The sequence below is a fragment of the Salvelinus sp. IW2-2015 genome, linkage group LG15, assembly GCF_002910315.2.
Source record: "Salvelinus sp. IW2-2015 linkage group LG15, ASM291031v2, whole genome shotgun sequence".
In the NCBI taxonomy this organism is placed as follows: domain Eukaryota; kingdom Metazoa; phylum Chordata; class Actinopteri; order Salmoniformes; family Salmonidae; genus Salvelinus; species Salvelinus sp. IW2-2015.
The window spans coordinates 40,672,181-40,687,028 of NC_036855.1; the positions used below are offsets into that span (position 1 = coordinate 40,672,181).

The following is a 14,848-nucleotide window of genomic DNA, read 5'->3' on the forward strand; positions in this document are numbered from 1 at the left end:
GGTTTGGTCCATCATTTCTTTTAAATCATATGGACACTTTAGAGAAGTTAACGATACCCTTTGTCTGAACTACTGAAATTGCACACAGAGCAGACACTAACAAGATTTATGCTCAGTTTGTCACATGCAGCATTGCACTACCAGGTACAGCGAGCAGCATTTTAGCAAAGACGTATACTAGCGGTCTAGTCTTAAATCTGCAATAAGGATAAAATAATGATTGGCAATGTCTCGTTCTGATTAAGTAGGCCACTTAATTTCAAAATCTGAACGAAGTAGACAGGATYGCATGCTGTTTAAACCGTTGGAGACAGAAGGGTGTGTTCATAACTCCACAGTTCTGCCTGGTTAGCTAGCAAATAGATCCAAGTTAGTAAAACTTGAAATATAAAGATTAGCTGGCTACCTACTAGCACGTGGGCTTGTACTTGAAACCGGTGTTAATTTTCTATAATGCCTGCTACAATAAGTTAATTATTAGTGAATGTATATTATGCATGTTTCTGGTTAAATTTGTAAGAAAAGAGAATTTTCATAAACTTGAAAGCTAGATCAGTGATTGCAAAAAAGCATGTTAAACTACTATGATAAAATAATTAGTGTGTTGTGGAAMGCGTATATTTAGCCTAGGTATAATTTTTCAAGCCCCGAATTAGATTGTTGCTTGACTGTTTTAAAATGCAGTGTATGACCTTTACAATAACTTTTTTAAATTACATTTAGGAACCGTCCATAAGTTTGAAAAAAAAGGGGGGAATCAGATTTTTAGAACATAATCGCCCAGCCCTAATAGAAATGTGTTTGTCTTAGAGTTTTTCTTGTTATGGGAAATATTACAATAATGAAAAAAAACTTAATCACTCATTGTTAGCTATAACATTAATAATAAAATATCAAATGTGAAGTTCTGGTCAGTCAAGTCAGTCTGAATACAAGCGTCTCCGAACACAGTCCAGTCAGAATACAAGCCTTCACAGTCAACAAGATGGTCTGTCTATGCAGTCTTCTGCTGACCCTTCTTCCCGATCAAGGACTTGTGGATGTGAGGGATCACACCTAGAAAAAGCAGCAAACAAGAATACGATTGAGTGTATGCATGTTACAAAATTWATGTATTTCGTTAACACAATCTCCATGTGTACTACACAAATTAAATGATCCAAAAACAGGTGCATATGCGGTGTTTGTTCGTATAACGGTGAGAGCAAGTGATCTAATAACAGTGTGCCTCCTCAACTCACCTCCTCCAGCAATGGTGGCCTTGATGAGGGAGTCCAACTCCTCGTCTCCACGGATAGCGAGCTGCAAGTGGCGAGGAGTGATGCGCTTCACCTTCAGATCTTTGGAAGCGTTGCCCGCCAACTCCAGCACCTGGAAACAAAACAGCAAACCCTAAACTCATCTTTCCAATCCCACAAATGGATAAATGACATTGCTGTCATGACAGTCTAATCCAACAATGTATTGGTGTCAGATGGTGTGTTAGGCTCACCTCAGCGGTGAGGTATTCGAGGATGGCAGCACTGTACACGGCCGCTGTGGCTCCTACACGGCCATGGCTGGTAGTACGAGTCTTCAAGTGCCTGTGGATACGACCCACTGGGAACTGGAAGGAAGAAACCAGGGGGAAAATGAGGGTGAGTGGCTTTTTATTAGCAATATTAGGTGGGGTGACAAGCAAGTGGGAGAACCATTGAGAAGGGCAGACATAGGGATTTAATCTCGTCTGTTGGACAGTTGCCAMGGAGTGTTGCCACTACACCACGGATCTGCGCGGAATGAGTGGTTTCTAGTAATAGCCTTACAAGAGCACTGAAACATGAAAAAATAAATAATGCAAAACAGTTGAATGGAAGAGTTCTTTTGTAATACCAGGAACATGCTAAATAGAATTGCTCCTCTTGCTTTGAAAWGAGCATAACAGCACGGAAAATCAAGGTGCATTATAATGAATGACAAGGTGCATATACAGTGCATTCGAAAAGTATTTAGAACCATAATAACAWYGCAAAAACGTTATTAAAAAAACACACAAAACACTGAAATATCACATACGTAGACCTTTTACTTAGTACTTTGTTGAAGCACCTTTGACAGCCTCAAATCTTCTTGGGTAGAACACAAGCTTGGCACACCTGTATTGAGAGTTTCTCCATTCTTCCCTGTAGATCCTCAAGCTCTGGTTTGATGGGGAGCGTCGCTGCACAGCTATTTGCAGGTTTCTCCAGAGATGTTCGATTGGGTTCAAGTCTGGGCTCTGGCTGGGTCACTCAAGGACATTGAGACTTGCCTGAAGCCACTCTTGGCTGTGTGCGTAGGGTCGTTGTCCTGTTGAAAGGTGAACCTTCGCTCCAGTCTGAGGTCCTGAGCAGGTTTTCATCAAGGATCTCTGAACTTTGCTCCATTCATCTTTCCCTTGATCTTGACTAGTTTCCCAGACCCTGCTGCTGAAAAACATCCACACAGCATGCTGATGCCACCACTGTGCTTTACTGTAGGGATGGTGCCAGGTTTRCACCAGACATGAGGCTTGGCATTCAGGCCAGAGTTCAATCTTGGTTTCATGGTATGCCAGTCCTTTAGGCAAACTCCAAGCGGGCTGTCATGTGCCTTTTACTGAGGGGCTTCCGTCTGGCCACTACCATAAAGACCTGATTGGTGGAGTGCTGCAGAGATGGTTCTCCTTCTGGAAAGTTCCCCCATCTCCACAGAGGAACTCTGGAGCACTGTCAGAGTAACCATTGGGTTCTTGGTCACCTCCCTGACCAAGGCCCTTCTCCCCCGATTGCTCAGTTTGGCCAGGCAGCCAGCTCTAGGAAGCATCTTGGTGGTTCCAAACGTATTCCGTTTAAGAAGAGGCCATTGTGTTCTTGGGGACCTTCAACGCTGCAGAAATGTTTTGAATCCAGGCTGTATCACAACCGGCCGTGATTGGGAGTCCCATAGGGTGGCGCACAATTGGCCCAGCGCTGTCTGGGTTTGCCCATCATTGTAAATAAGAATTTGTTCTTAACTGACTTGCCTAGTTAAATAAAAGGTTACACACAKACCYGCCATAAAGTAAACATTTACATATCAAAAAACAATTTCTTTCACTTGCTATGCTGTTTCATTGTTCAGTCGTTTCATTCTTAACCAGGATTTCATCATACATGTCAATTAGGTGTGAAACGGTTCACAAAACTCATGGTTCGGTACAGTACAGTGGTGTCGATACATTGACAAAATAAATGCCTGAGAAATATGTKATTTGTATTTAGATTTTCCATTTATTGTAATAGTAAACATAGGTAGCTTGAATTCCCAGGAGCATATGGAAACAAAGGGACAAGAAAAAAATAAGTGCCTGCCTTAAAACATGAAATAAGTCATTTAAAAACAGAACTTAAAACAAGAGTGCATAGTCCTGCAGCATATAATCAAAAATAAGTCATAGCATTTCCTTAAACAAAATAAGCCCACTTGAGACTGGTTACTTAAATTTTTTTAAATCAGATTTTAGTTTCTTTAAGAAGATTAGTCCATCCACATTACCTGCAGTGAGCACAGATCGGCTTGCTGTGACAATGTCAGCTGCTGTGGAGAATACCCTCTTGCTAGGGACAGAGGTCCCAGGCACAGCCAGGTAGCGCCTTGCTTACATGAGAGTATATTAACTCTTTGGTCTTCCACTATGTAAGTGGATCAGCATCCAGGGGAATTACAGTCCACGTCCCTGTATGGAGATGTTTGAAGGACATGGCTTTTTATCTTCCAATCTGCTGTAATGAAATGAGCCGTTACAGTAAGGTAGCTCTCAACGTCCAACTGTCTGTTAGTGTGACAGACCGCGTTTGACAACTCGCTCGCAAGTTGTTCTTTGTATAAGGCAGGTATTAATGTCTGGGCAAAATGTGTCCGGGAAGGAATAGTGAAGCACGGCTCGACCACTTCAAACATGTTCCTGAACCCCGCATTCTCTACCATAGAGAAGGGTCTCATCTGCCGCTATGAATTAAACTATCGCTGCATTGATTTCTTATGCACTACGGGAATATTGTTGCCTGAAGGCTGTGTGGAGAAGTGGTTGACGTTTCATTTTTTCACCAAATTGGAACTTTGGGGTGATGTTGGCAGAAATGAGTAGTCATGTTACTCGTATTGCCACTCGAATAGACTATCAGCAATGATCAGAGCCTTCATGTTGTAGAAGTTATATCCACCACTCGTTGACAATCCCTGTTATAGTTTACACGGAAGCCGAAATGTTACCAGACCTGAATGATCTCGGGCGTCTTCTAGTCCTGGTTCGCCAATGCGTGCCATGTTGCTCCTTTGCATTTAGCTAACTGCTAATTCCTTCATAAGCTAATTGCTGCTACGACGGTCTCAGCTCTGTTCTCGCTGCAGCGAAATAACCAATGAGCGGAGCCGCACACAGCTACAAGACAACTTTTTCCTTTTTTAAGACAACTAATACTATGTGGATATTTTCCCTACGTTAATTTATGCAATGATATATAAACTCGGCAAAAAAAGAAACGTCGTCACTGTCAACTATTTTCAGAAAACTTAACATGTGTAAATATTTGTATGAACATAGCAAGAATCAACTGAGACATAAACCTGTCACAGACATGTGACCAACAGAAATGGAATAATGTGTCCCTGAACAAAGGGGGGGGGTCAAAATTTAAAGTATGTGAGTATCTGTTCATGAGGGACCCTCCACCTCCAAATTGATCCCGCTCCAGAGTACAGGCCTCGGTGTAACGTTCATTCCTTCGACGATAAACGCGAATCCAACCATCACCCCTGGTGAGACAAAACCACGACTCGTCAGTGAAGAGCACTTTTTGCCAGTCCTGTCTGGTCCAGCGAACGTGGGTTTGTGCCAAAAGGCGACGTTGTTGTCGGTGATGTAAGGCAGGTCCTCACCAGACAACAGGCCTTACAAGCCCTCAGTCTAGCCTATTGCAGACAGGGAGCGATTGTGCGTTGGAGTGGAGTGGAGTGATTGTGCGTTCCTGGTGTAACTCGGGCAGTTGTTGCCATCCTATACCTGTCCCGCAGGTGTGATGTTCGGATGTACCGATCCTGTGCAGGTATGGTTACACGTGATCTGCCACTGCGAGGACGATCAGCTGTCTGTCCTGTCTCCCTGTAGCACTGTCTTACACGGAACCCAAACCGGCTGCGCGCGTGTGTCATTGTGCATAAATTTATTTTGTCCCCCTACACCAAACGCGATCACGACACGCAGGTTAAGATATCAAAACAAACTCTGAACCAATTACATTAATTTGGGAACAAGTCGAAAAGCATTAAACATTTATGGCAATTCAGCTAGTTAGCTGTTGCTAACTAATTTGTCCTGGGATAAACGTTGAGTTATTATACCTGAAATGCACAAGGTCCTCTACTCCGCCAATTAATCCACACATACAACGGTCACCTGAATCGTTTCTAGTCCTCTCTCCTCCATCCAGGCTTTTTCGTCTTTGAACTTACATGGTGATTGGCATCTAAACTTTCATAGTATTACTACAAAGACCGGCAACACAGTTCATCTTTCAATCACCCACGTGGTATAACCAATGAGGAGATGGCACGTGGGTACCTGCTTCTATAAACCAATGAGGAGATGGGAGAGGCAGGACTTGCAGCGCGATCTGCATCAGAAATAGGAGTTCTATTTTAGCGCATGGCAACGCAGACACTCGTTGAGGCGCGCGAACAGTGTGGGTGCAATAATTGACAGATTTCTAACTTTATTTTGCAACGCGAGTGGTGTGGTCAGCCTATTAATAAGCGTCTCAGTACGGACATTTCTATTTATTGCCCTTGCCACATCTGCAGTCCTCATGCCTCCTTGCAGCATGCCCAAGGCACGTTCACACAGATGAGCAGAGACCCTGGGCATCTTTCTTTTGGTGTTTTTCCAGAGTCAGTAGAAAGGCCTCTTTAAGTTGTCATAACGGCGACCTTAATTGCCTACCGTCTGTAAGCTGTTAGTGTCTTAACGACCGTTCCACAGGTGCATGTTCATTAATTGTTTATTGAACAGGCCTGGGAAACAGTGTTTAAACCCTTTACAATGAAGATATTTGGATTTTAGAATTATCTTTGAAAAGACAGGGTCCTGAAAAAGGACATTTCTTTTTTCGCTGAGTATGTATGTGACATATAGATATATCTACACCCCCCCTAGCTATAATATATGATTCCTGTATTGTTCAGTTCACCGTGCCTACCCCACCGTGGACCCTTTACCGAAAACGCACGTACCATTTCACCCCTGAAGTCAAGCAGTCTGTCCTCGGCGCACACCGTCCATTTCCATCTCGTCCAGCTGTGTACGTAACATTTCACGCAAACCCCGTTTCTTATCTGCATCGAAGTAGTGGTCCTTGTACGTGGCGTCGAGCATGGTGGCGACACAGTAAAGAGGCTCAGAAAACGCCAGTCACTTGTTCACAGCCTTGAGTACATGTCTAAGTTATTCAGCAGTTTTGTGGAGCAGGCGTTTCAATGCCATGACAGAGGGTATCACGTCTGCTGCAGACGCAGTTGATTAGCTTATTTKTTGAGTCAGTTGTTGGAATGGCGTTAGGAATATGTTCATGTTTCCAGTTAAACGTTCTCAAATGCTATAGAAATGGCAGCAGCGGTATGAGAACCAGCACTTTGAGCATGCAATACCACTTTCCTCTGTACYAAATCTTTGTCGACCCACTGTGCTGTCAGACTCAGCATGCTCATGGGGCTCGTGAAGCTAATAGCAGTGACGCCCATAGATGTGCATTTCAACAATACTGTGCAACTCCGGTAGGGAAACATCTGAAAAATAGCACCTACTTTGTAGTGTGTACCGGGGCTCGAGGTGCTCAACCAGTCGGTGAAAGCCAACATCATCCATGACAGAACAGTTGATTGTAAAGTGCAATGACTTCCATTATCTTGGCGTTAATGAATTTTGCCTTTGAGTTGTCTCACTGAAATTCTTACTGTTTCAAATGACTGCTCGACTTGAAATTGTTGAAAGTGAAGCATTTCTGCTTTTGTTCTGTTTAGCACTGTATTTTTCGTTGCATCATCTACCTACGTTATATTAGGTATGCACCTCAGCTTTGACATCGGGCCGATGCGTCAGATTACGATATATCGTGCATCCCTAGTAAATAAGGAACTCCATAAAAAAATTATATATCTCACATTGGCAAACATGACTAAAAACCTGTTTTCGCTTTGTCATTATAGGGTATGGTGTAGATTGATGAGGAAAAATAATTATCAATTTTGGATAAAGTCAGTCTAAATACTTTCCCAATCCGCTGTACACAGAGAGAACAATATAAAAAGGCAACAATTTCAAAGATTTTACCGAGTTATAGTTCATAAAGGAAGTCAGTCAATTTAAACAAATATGAAATGTGTTAAGCAGTGCCTAATTTGTAAAATCATGAGGTGCTGGCCCAAAGTGCGCATGAGGGGAGGGTGACCTGGGGAGTGAAATGTTTATCAGCTTTATAATAAAGCATTGCATGCATATTGTCACATTTTCGTCATGGTATAGATCAGTAGAGGGACATACAGATGTGGCACAAATGGGAGTGTTTTTAGTAGCCTAGGGTCCAGGAAAAATGTGGCCTTTTATAAACGCATTTCATGGAATTCTACYTCATTTTACACGACTGGAGACTTTGGCAGAATCTTTTTTAATACCGCACAAATGATCGGAATGGCAGGGTACTTTGACACTGACAAAAAGATCAATAAAAACTACCTTGTCTTGATTCCATCAATAGCCTACGTGTATGGAGACATACCGTAGGCTACAATAAAAGGGGGAAAWGAAACTGTAAACCATTTTTTAGGATCACCCAATGGGCAGCTCACTCGCTGGTGATTGTCAAAGCGCCCATGCCAAAAGCCTCTRGTAAAACAATATTTGGAAGTTAATCAAATATTTTGGTAGCCTACATACTCTTCCCTTTTCAGCAGGAGCCATTTGCTTTACAACGCGTTCCCTTAATTGTATTTGAAATCTTGCGAATGGGCTGTTGTCCGCATGATTTTTTCACTGACAGATTTMCCGCACATTGCTGACTGTAGCCTATTCCTTGTTATTGGGCTACAATCCGGCTGGGCTATTCCCAAAGCCTGGCTGGATGGTGTAGTAGGCTAATCTGAATTATTTAATTTCTGAACAGACAGCAGTAATTCTATAACTTTGGCAAATGTGTTTACAATTATCAGGGGTGCTGCAGTTCGTTCAGAACCCATCACATGGCTATGATTCTAAGGAAATAAATGACAAGCAACGCTAAAGAGATGAGTTGCAGGCTCACATCTAGCAAAGTAGAGAGATCATAGAAAGTGAATTTCATTCTAGTTAGGAAACATAATAGGCGTGCTTCACACAGCCACACGTTGGTCTCAAACATAAGTCACAATGTTGCGCAAATCAACCCAAATAAACTTTWAGAATATTAGGCCCAGCCTGAAGAAAAAAAATAAACTTTCTCAAGTGATTTTTGTGTGTGGGGGAATAATTAACAGAGGCAACTCAAATTAACTTTGATAGCTTTTGTTAGAATTGACATATTGGAAAAAGTGAAAATTATTCTTCATGCAACGAGAGGTTCCAGATCCGGCCAAATATGTTCCGGAACAATACAGCRCCAAACTGAGAGGTGCCAGATCCTGTTCCAGCAGGCTCCAGCTCAAATTAAGCACTGGTCCCATGTTTCACAAGCTGAATAAAATATCCCAGAAGTGTTCCATACGCATGAAAAGGTAATTGCTCTCAAATTCTGTGCACAAATGTGTTTACATCCCTGTTAGTGAGGATTTCTCCTTTGCCAAGATAATCCAGCCACCTGACAGGTGTGACATTTCAAGAAGCTGATGAAACAGCAATAAAAAGCCACTAAAATGTGGATTTGCAACAAAATGCCACAGATGTGTCAAGATTTTAAGGGAGCGTGCAACTGGCACGCTGACTGCTAGAAAGTCCACCAGAGAAATCTACATTCAAGTCTTTGGCAACAGCTCTGATGGACATACCTGCAGTCAGCATGCCAATTGCGCACTCCCTCAACTTGAGACATCTGTGGCATTGTGTGACAAAACTGCACATTTTAGAGAGTGGCCTTTTATTGTCCCCAACATAAGATGCACCTGTGTAATGATCATGACATTTAATCAGCTTCTTGATATGCCACACCTGTCAGGTGGGTGGATTATCGTGGCAAAGGAGAAAGGCTTGTCAACAGGGAAGTAAACATTTGTACACAGAATGAGAGAAATAAGCTTTGTGCATACAGAACATGTCAGGATAAATTTCTCAGCTAACGAAACCAACACTTCAAAGTTACGTTTATATTTTTGTTCAGTATATAAAGGTGTCTGTAGTGGTATTCAAATCTTACCTGCAGTCCAGCTCTCTGGGAGCGCGACACRGCTTTCGCCTTGGCTTTGCCACTGTCTTTCCCTGCCTTACCACCAGCCTGGAATAGATGGTACAAGACACAGTATTACAAGATTAGCCAGTAAAATGGAACTTTTAAAATAATGCATGCAAATCACATGGTTTCTAGTCAAGTACCCCTTCCCCAAATGACCAGACAAATCCCCCAACTCGTTAATTGACCCACCACTATTTTATTGGCCCATATTACCTCTTCAGACAAAAAGTACCCATTTTGACACATATACATTTTACACAGCATTCACAACAAAGATTATTTTTTATATACACATGTATACCGTAAATGTCTTAGTGTTACCAGTAATAACCATGAGCTTTTTAATCCCAGCCCACCTATCTCCGTAGCGCACCCTCTTGATTTCCATGTGCCGTCTACTTTAACTGTTAAATTCATTTCGAACCTTAAAATCGCATAGTATCCAGTGCGAGTTAAAGATACCTTTTCCTATGAGTATTATTATATCGTTGACTGACTATGCTTTCCAAATAGCCCAACACTGCTATTTGTAGGGCTCATTTTAAATGAGTTTATCAGCCATTCCTCAACATGTGATAAGAAACAATCTACATTTGGGGATTAATAATATATTATCTAATGATTGTTGGTGGCAAGAATTTTGAATAATAATTTAAATAGATAAACAGTTGAATTTGTTCTGTTCATCAATTCCTACACCATCTACCATGGAATTCGTACAGCGATAATCTCTTCCCAGCTATTTTGCACATCTGTCAACATTTGTCATCAAATGTCAGTATTTCTTAATCCTTGGGACCCAAAGGGAGCCCAAATAACCTGACTGTGTCCCAGGTCACCAATCTTCACTTGCCTGGCTGACATAGCTAACGTTACCTAGACAAAACAACTCAAGATTGATTCATATGTCCATATATAAATAGCTAATTATGAAGATGGTTAGCTAGAAAGCCAGGCGAATCACCCCATTTTGGTTTTACGTTTCCCGCCAATTCTTGACAAGCAACAACTCAGCTGGCATCAAATGAGAACGCTAACTAAGATAAATAACACTATTGCAAAGTAGAACGTTTCATAAACGCATTGAATTAGCCATTTGCTGAAATTCACAGCAATGCTAAAAGGCTAAGTATTAGTATCTAGTTAGATAACCGACAGATATTGCAATATTGACATGATACAGAACTGCCGCGGGGCAACCAGACCAGCCAACTCGAAAAAAATAGCTAGGCTAACGTTAGCTATCGAAATTAGTTAGCGTTAGTAGCCTACTTGATCAACCACATGATTTGCATGCGGAAATAGCAGAAGATATAATTCATGTGGGAAATATAACACCAGCAATTACCAAACATAAAATAAAGTTAAAAAGTAAGGTTAGTAGCTAGGAACGCGAACTTGCTAGCTTAGCTGGTAAACGCTAGTTTAGCGTTGCTTTTCAGTCAATTTGAAGAAGTAGCACGTAATACTAGCGAATGTACAATTAAAGCATAAACTTATTTTAAATTCTATATGAATCTGTAGTTAATAAAAGTATCGCTACATATAATAAACACATACCATTTCGTTATTTGGTTGTGGAACTGAGGAGATCGGAAACAATTTCGGTTCAAGACCAAGAGAAAAAATTAAGCCCTTAACAATACTATACCCAGGACTCCTTGCGAATGGACGTTGACCAATGGGAATTCCTGTTGTTTATTTTAATATTTTTTTCTGACCAATCACAGCGCTGCTTCTACAGATTTCTACCCCCCCACTCAAATCGGCGTTTCTTTCTTTGCGCACGAGACCAACAAGTAGGCGGGTTCGCTGTAGCTAGAAAAATTCACTCAGAATGTATGCTTTAAAAAAAATTGACGCTCAATATTATTCACTTGCTTGACTAATACAATTTTGAAATATACTACGTGCATGCGCATAACTGGAGATTGCATACACAACTCGTCTTTGATAATGCATGCATATATGTAGCCTAGGCAGCCGATAGCGTGCGTTAGATKTACACCACAGCTATAACAATGAGCTAACAATGGGTTAGTTATAAAAATCTTTGTCTGCATCTATATTGATGTGCCCAGCCGGTATACCACAGACAGAACAATGAGACAAATAATTTACGGATGTATAAAAGTGAAGCTACCGCTTGGCGTTTCCACTTAGTGAGAGAAGATGGATTTGAGACGAAATTCTGCACATTTTCTCATCTATGAAACATTTGATCTCAATACAGTTTTCTGTATCCCAAACTAGAATATGCTATACGTAGTAAACTACGTTTTGTAGACCTTACCCTTTGAAAATTGTTTTAAAAATTGCATTAGAAGGAGTGCAAAGGCGAATTGAGTTATTGCACAGGTGCATTTCACAGAGTAGGCCTTCCCTAAGGGAAATATGCAGATGTTGCTAAAACGCGCAAATAAGATCTCGCTAGCTCGAGCTTGGTTCTGCTCACTTTGACTCTTTTGTTTCCATTTGAAAGGACAGTTTGTAGTCTGTCTTGGTTTAGTTATACATTTTCGGACAATTTATGTTGCACATAGCGTTCAGCCAAGGTTGTATAACATCCTAAATTGTCCTAAAATGGTGGTGGAAAATGGTGTTTTATTAAGACAGTACACATTTTCCCAGGTTTTTTTCTAAGGCCCGCCATTAAAGCTAGTTAAGGAGGGAAATGACGCCTTTGCAGCCTTGTGTACAAGCTGGTTCACGGTGGACACGTGTATTACTGGGCACATCAATCCTAGACCATAGTGCAGATCTAGCGACCACTATCAGCTGCCTAGCATAGATGCAAAGTTGCAAACTAACTGCGTGACCTAAAATATTCATTTGCCTCACAAAATAAATTGGTATCTAATTAGTACACAATTAACTCAATACTCAGCAGTATATGCTAGTTTAGCTGAGTATCATATTTTAAAACAGACCAGGTTTTCAAACGTAGCTGTTTTTTTTACCAGGTAAATTGACTGAGAACACATTCTAATTTATAGCAACGACCTGAGGAATAGTTACAGGAGCTGAATGAGCCAATTGTAAACTGGGGATGATTAAGTCACCATGATGGTCAAATTGTGGATTTAGCCAGGACACAGATTCAGGACACCCATTTAACCTCCCATCCGAAAGACAGACCCCTAATCACTGCCCTGGAGAATTGGGATTTTTTTTTTTATACCAGAGGAAAGAGTGCCTTCTACTGGCCCTCCAACACCACTTCCAGCAGCATCTGGTCTCCCATCTAGGGACCAACCCTGCTTAGCTTCAGAAGCAAGCCAGCAGTGGGATGCATACCACCCTTCAATTACTTTCTTTGATTTCATAGAATTAGGAGGGCACAATTTATTGTAAGAGAAATCTAGTAGTAGAAAATCTATACTGAACATGAATATAAACGCAACATGTAAAGTGTTGGTCCCATGTTTCATGAGCTGAAATAAAATATCCCAGAATTTTTGCATATGCACAAAAAGCTTATTTCTCTCAAAATGTTTGTGCACAAATGTGTTTACATCCCTGTCAGTGAAAATGTATCCTTTGCTGAGATAATCCATCCACTTGACAGATGTGGCATATCACGAAGCTGATAAAATAGCATGATCACTACACAGGTGCACCTTGTGCTGGGGGGCAATAAAAGGCCACTCTAAAATGTGCAGTTTTGTCACAACACAATGCCACAGATGTCTCAAGATTTTAAAGGAGCGTGCAATTGGCATGTTGACTGCAGGAATGTCTACCAGAGCTGTTGCCAGAGAATTTAATGTTTATTTCTCTACCATAAGCCGCCGCCAACGTCGTTTTAGAGAATTTGGCAGTACATCCAGCCGGCCTCACAACCACAGACCATGTGTTACCACGCCAGCCCAGGACCTCTACATCCGGCTTCTTCGCCTGCGGGATTGTTTAAGGAGGGGGAGTGGGGTGCTGTGGAGTATTTCTGTCTGTAATAAAGGCCTTTTGTGGGGAAAAACTATTTCCGATTGGCTTGGCCTGGCTTCCCAGTGGGTGGACCTGGCTCCCAAGTGGGTTGGCCTACAGTGAATTCGTAAAGTATTCAGACCCCTTGACTTTTTCCACATTTTGTTACATTACAGCTTGATTCTAAAATGGATTTTAAATTTTTTCCCCCTCATTAATCTACACACAATACCCCATAACGAAATAGTGAAATCAGATTTTTAAAATGATTGCAAATTTAAAAACAGAAATACTTTATTTACATAAGTATTAAGACCCTTTGCTATGAGACTCGAAATTGAGTTCAGGTGCATCCTGTTTCCATTGATCATCCTTGAGATGTTTCTACAACTTGATTGGAGTCCACCTGTGGTAAATTCAATTGATTGGACAGGATTTGGAAAGGCACACACCTGTCTATATAAGGTCCCACAGTTGACAGTGCATGTCCTTTTAATGGCATGTCCTTTTAATGGACCTTTTAATGGCGTCAGACCGAGGCTCTGCATCTGTCCTCGTGCTACTAGACCTTAGTGCTGCCTTTGACACCATCGATCACCACATTCTTTTGGAGAGACTGGAAACCCAAATTGGTCTACACGGACAAGTTCTGGCCTGGTTTAGATCTTACCTGTCGGAAAGATATCAGTTTGTCTCTGTGAATGGTCTGTCCTCTGACAAATCACTGTACATTCGGTGTTCCTCAAGGGTCCGTTTTAGGACCACTATTGTTTTCACTATATATTTTACCTCTTGGGGATGTTATTCGAAAACATAATGTTAACTTTCACTGCTATGCGGATGACACACAGCTGTACATTTCAATGAAACATGGTGAAGCCCCAAAATTGCCCTCGCTAGAAGCCTGTGTTTCAGACATAAGGAATGGGATGGCTGAAAACTTTCTACTTTTAAACTCGGACAAAACAGAGATGCTTGTTCTAGGTCCCAAGAAACAAAGAGATCTTCTGTTAAATCTGACAATTCATCTTGATGGTTGTAAAGTCGTCTCAAATAAAACTGTGAAGGACCTCGGCGTTACTCTTGACCCTGATCTCTCTTTTGACGAACATATCAAGACTGTTTCAAGGACAGCTTTTTTCCATCTACGTAACATTGCAAAAATCAGAAATGTTCTGTCCAAAAATGATGCAGAAAAATTAATCCATGCATTTGTTACTTATAGGTTAGACTACTGCAATGCTCTACTTTCCGGCTACCCGGATAAAGCACTAAATAAACTTCAGTTAGTGCTAAATACGGCTGCTAGAATCCTGACTAGAACCAAGAAATTTGATCATATTACTCCAGTGCTAGCTTCCCTACACTGGCTTCCTGTTAAGGCAAGGGCTGATTTCAAGGTTTTACGTTAACCTATAAAGCGTTACATGGGCTTGCTCCTACCATATCTTCCGAGTTGGTCCTGCCGGACATAC

At 41.4% G+C, this 14,848-nt stretch overlaps 1 protein-coding gene across 1 annotated transcript; it reads right to left on the bottom strand.

Moving 5' to 3' along the window:
- Positions 1-456: 456 nt before the first annotated feature.
- LOC111974579 (histone H2A.V) lies at positions 457-11,119 on the bottom strand. The gene is made up of 5 exons (XM_024002416.2): positions 11,010-11,119; positions 9,414-9,491; positions 1,493-1,606; positions 1,242-1,371; positions 457-1,056 (listed from the first exon to the last, which is right to left on the bottom strand). The coding sequence occupies exons 1-5, from the start codon at positions 11,010-11,012 to the stop codon at positions 995-997; spliced, it is 387 nt and encodes a 128-aa protein (XP_023858184.1). The 5' UTR covers positions 11,013-11,119; the 3' UTR covers positions 457-994.
- Between the last annotated feature and the right edge of the window lie 3,729 nt (positions 11,120-14,848).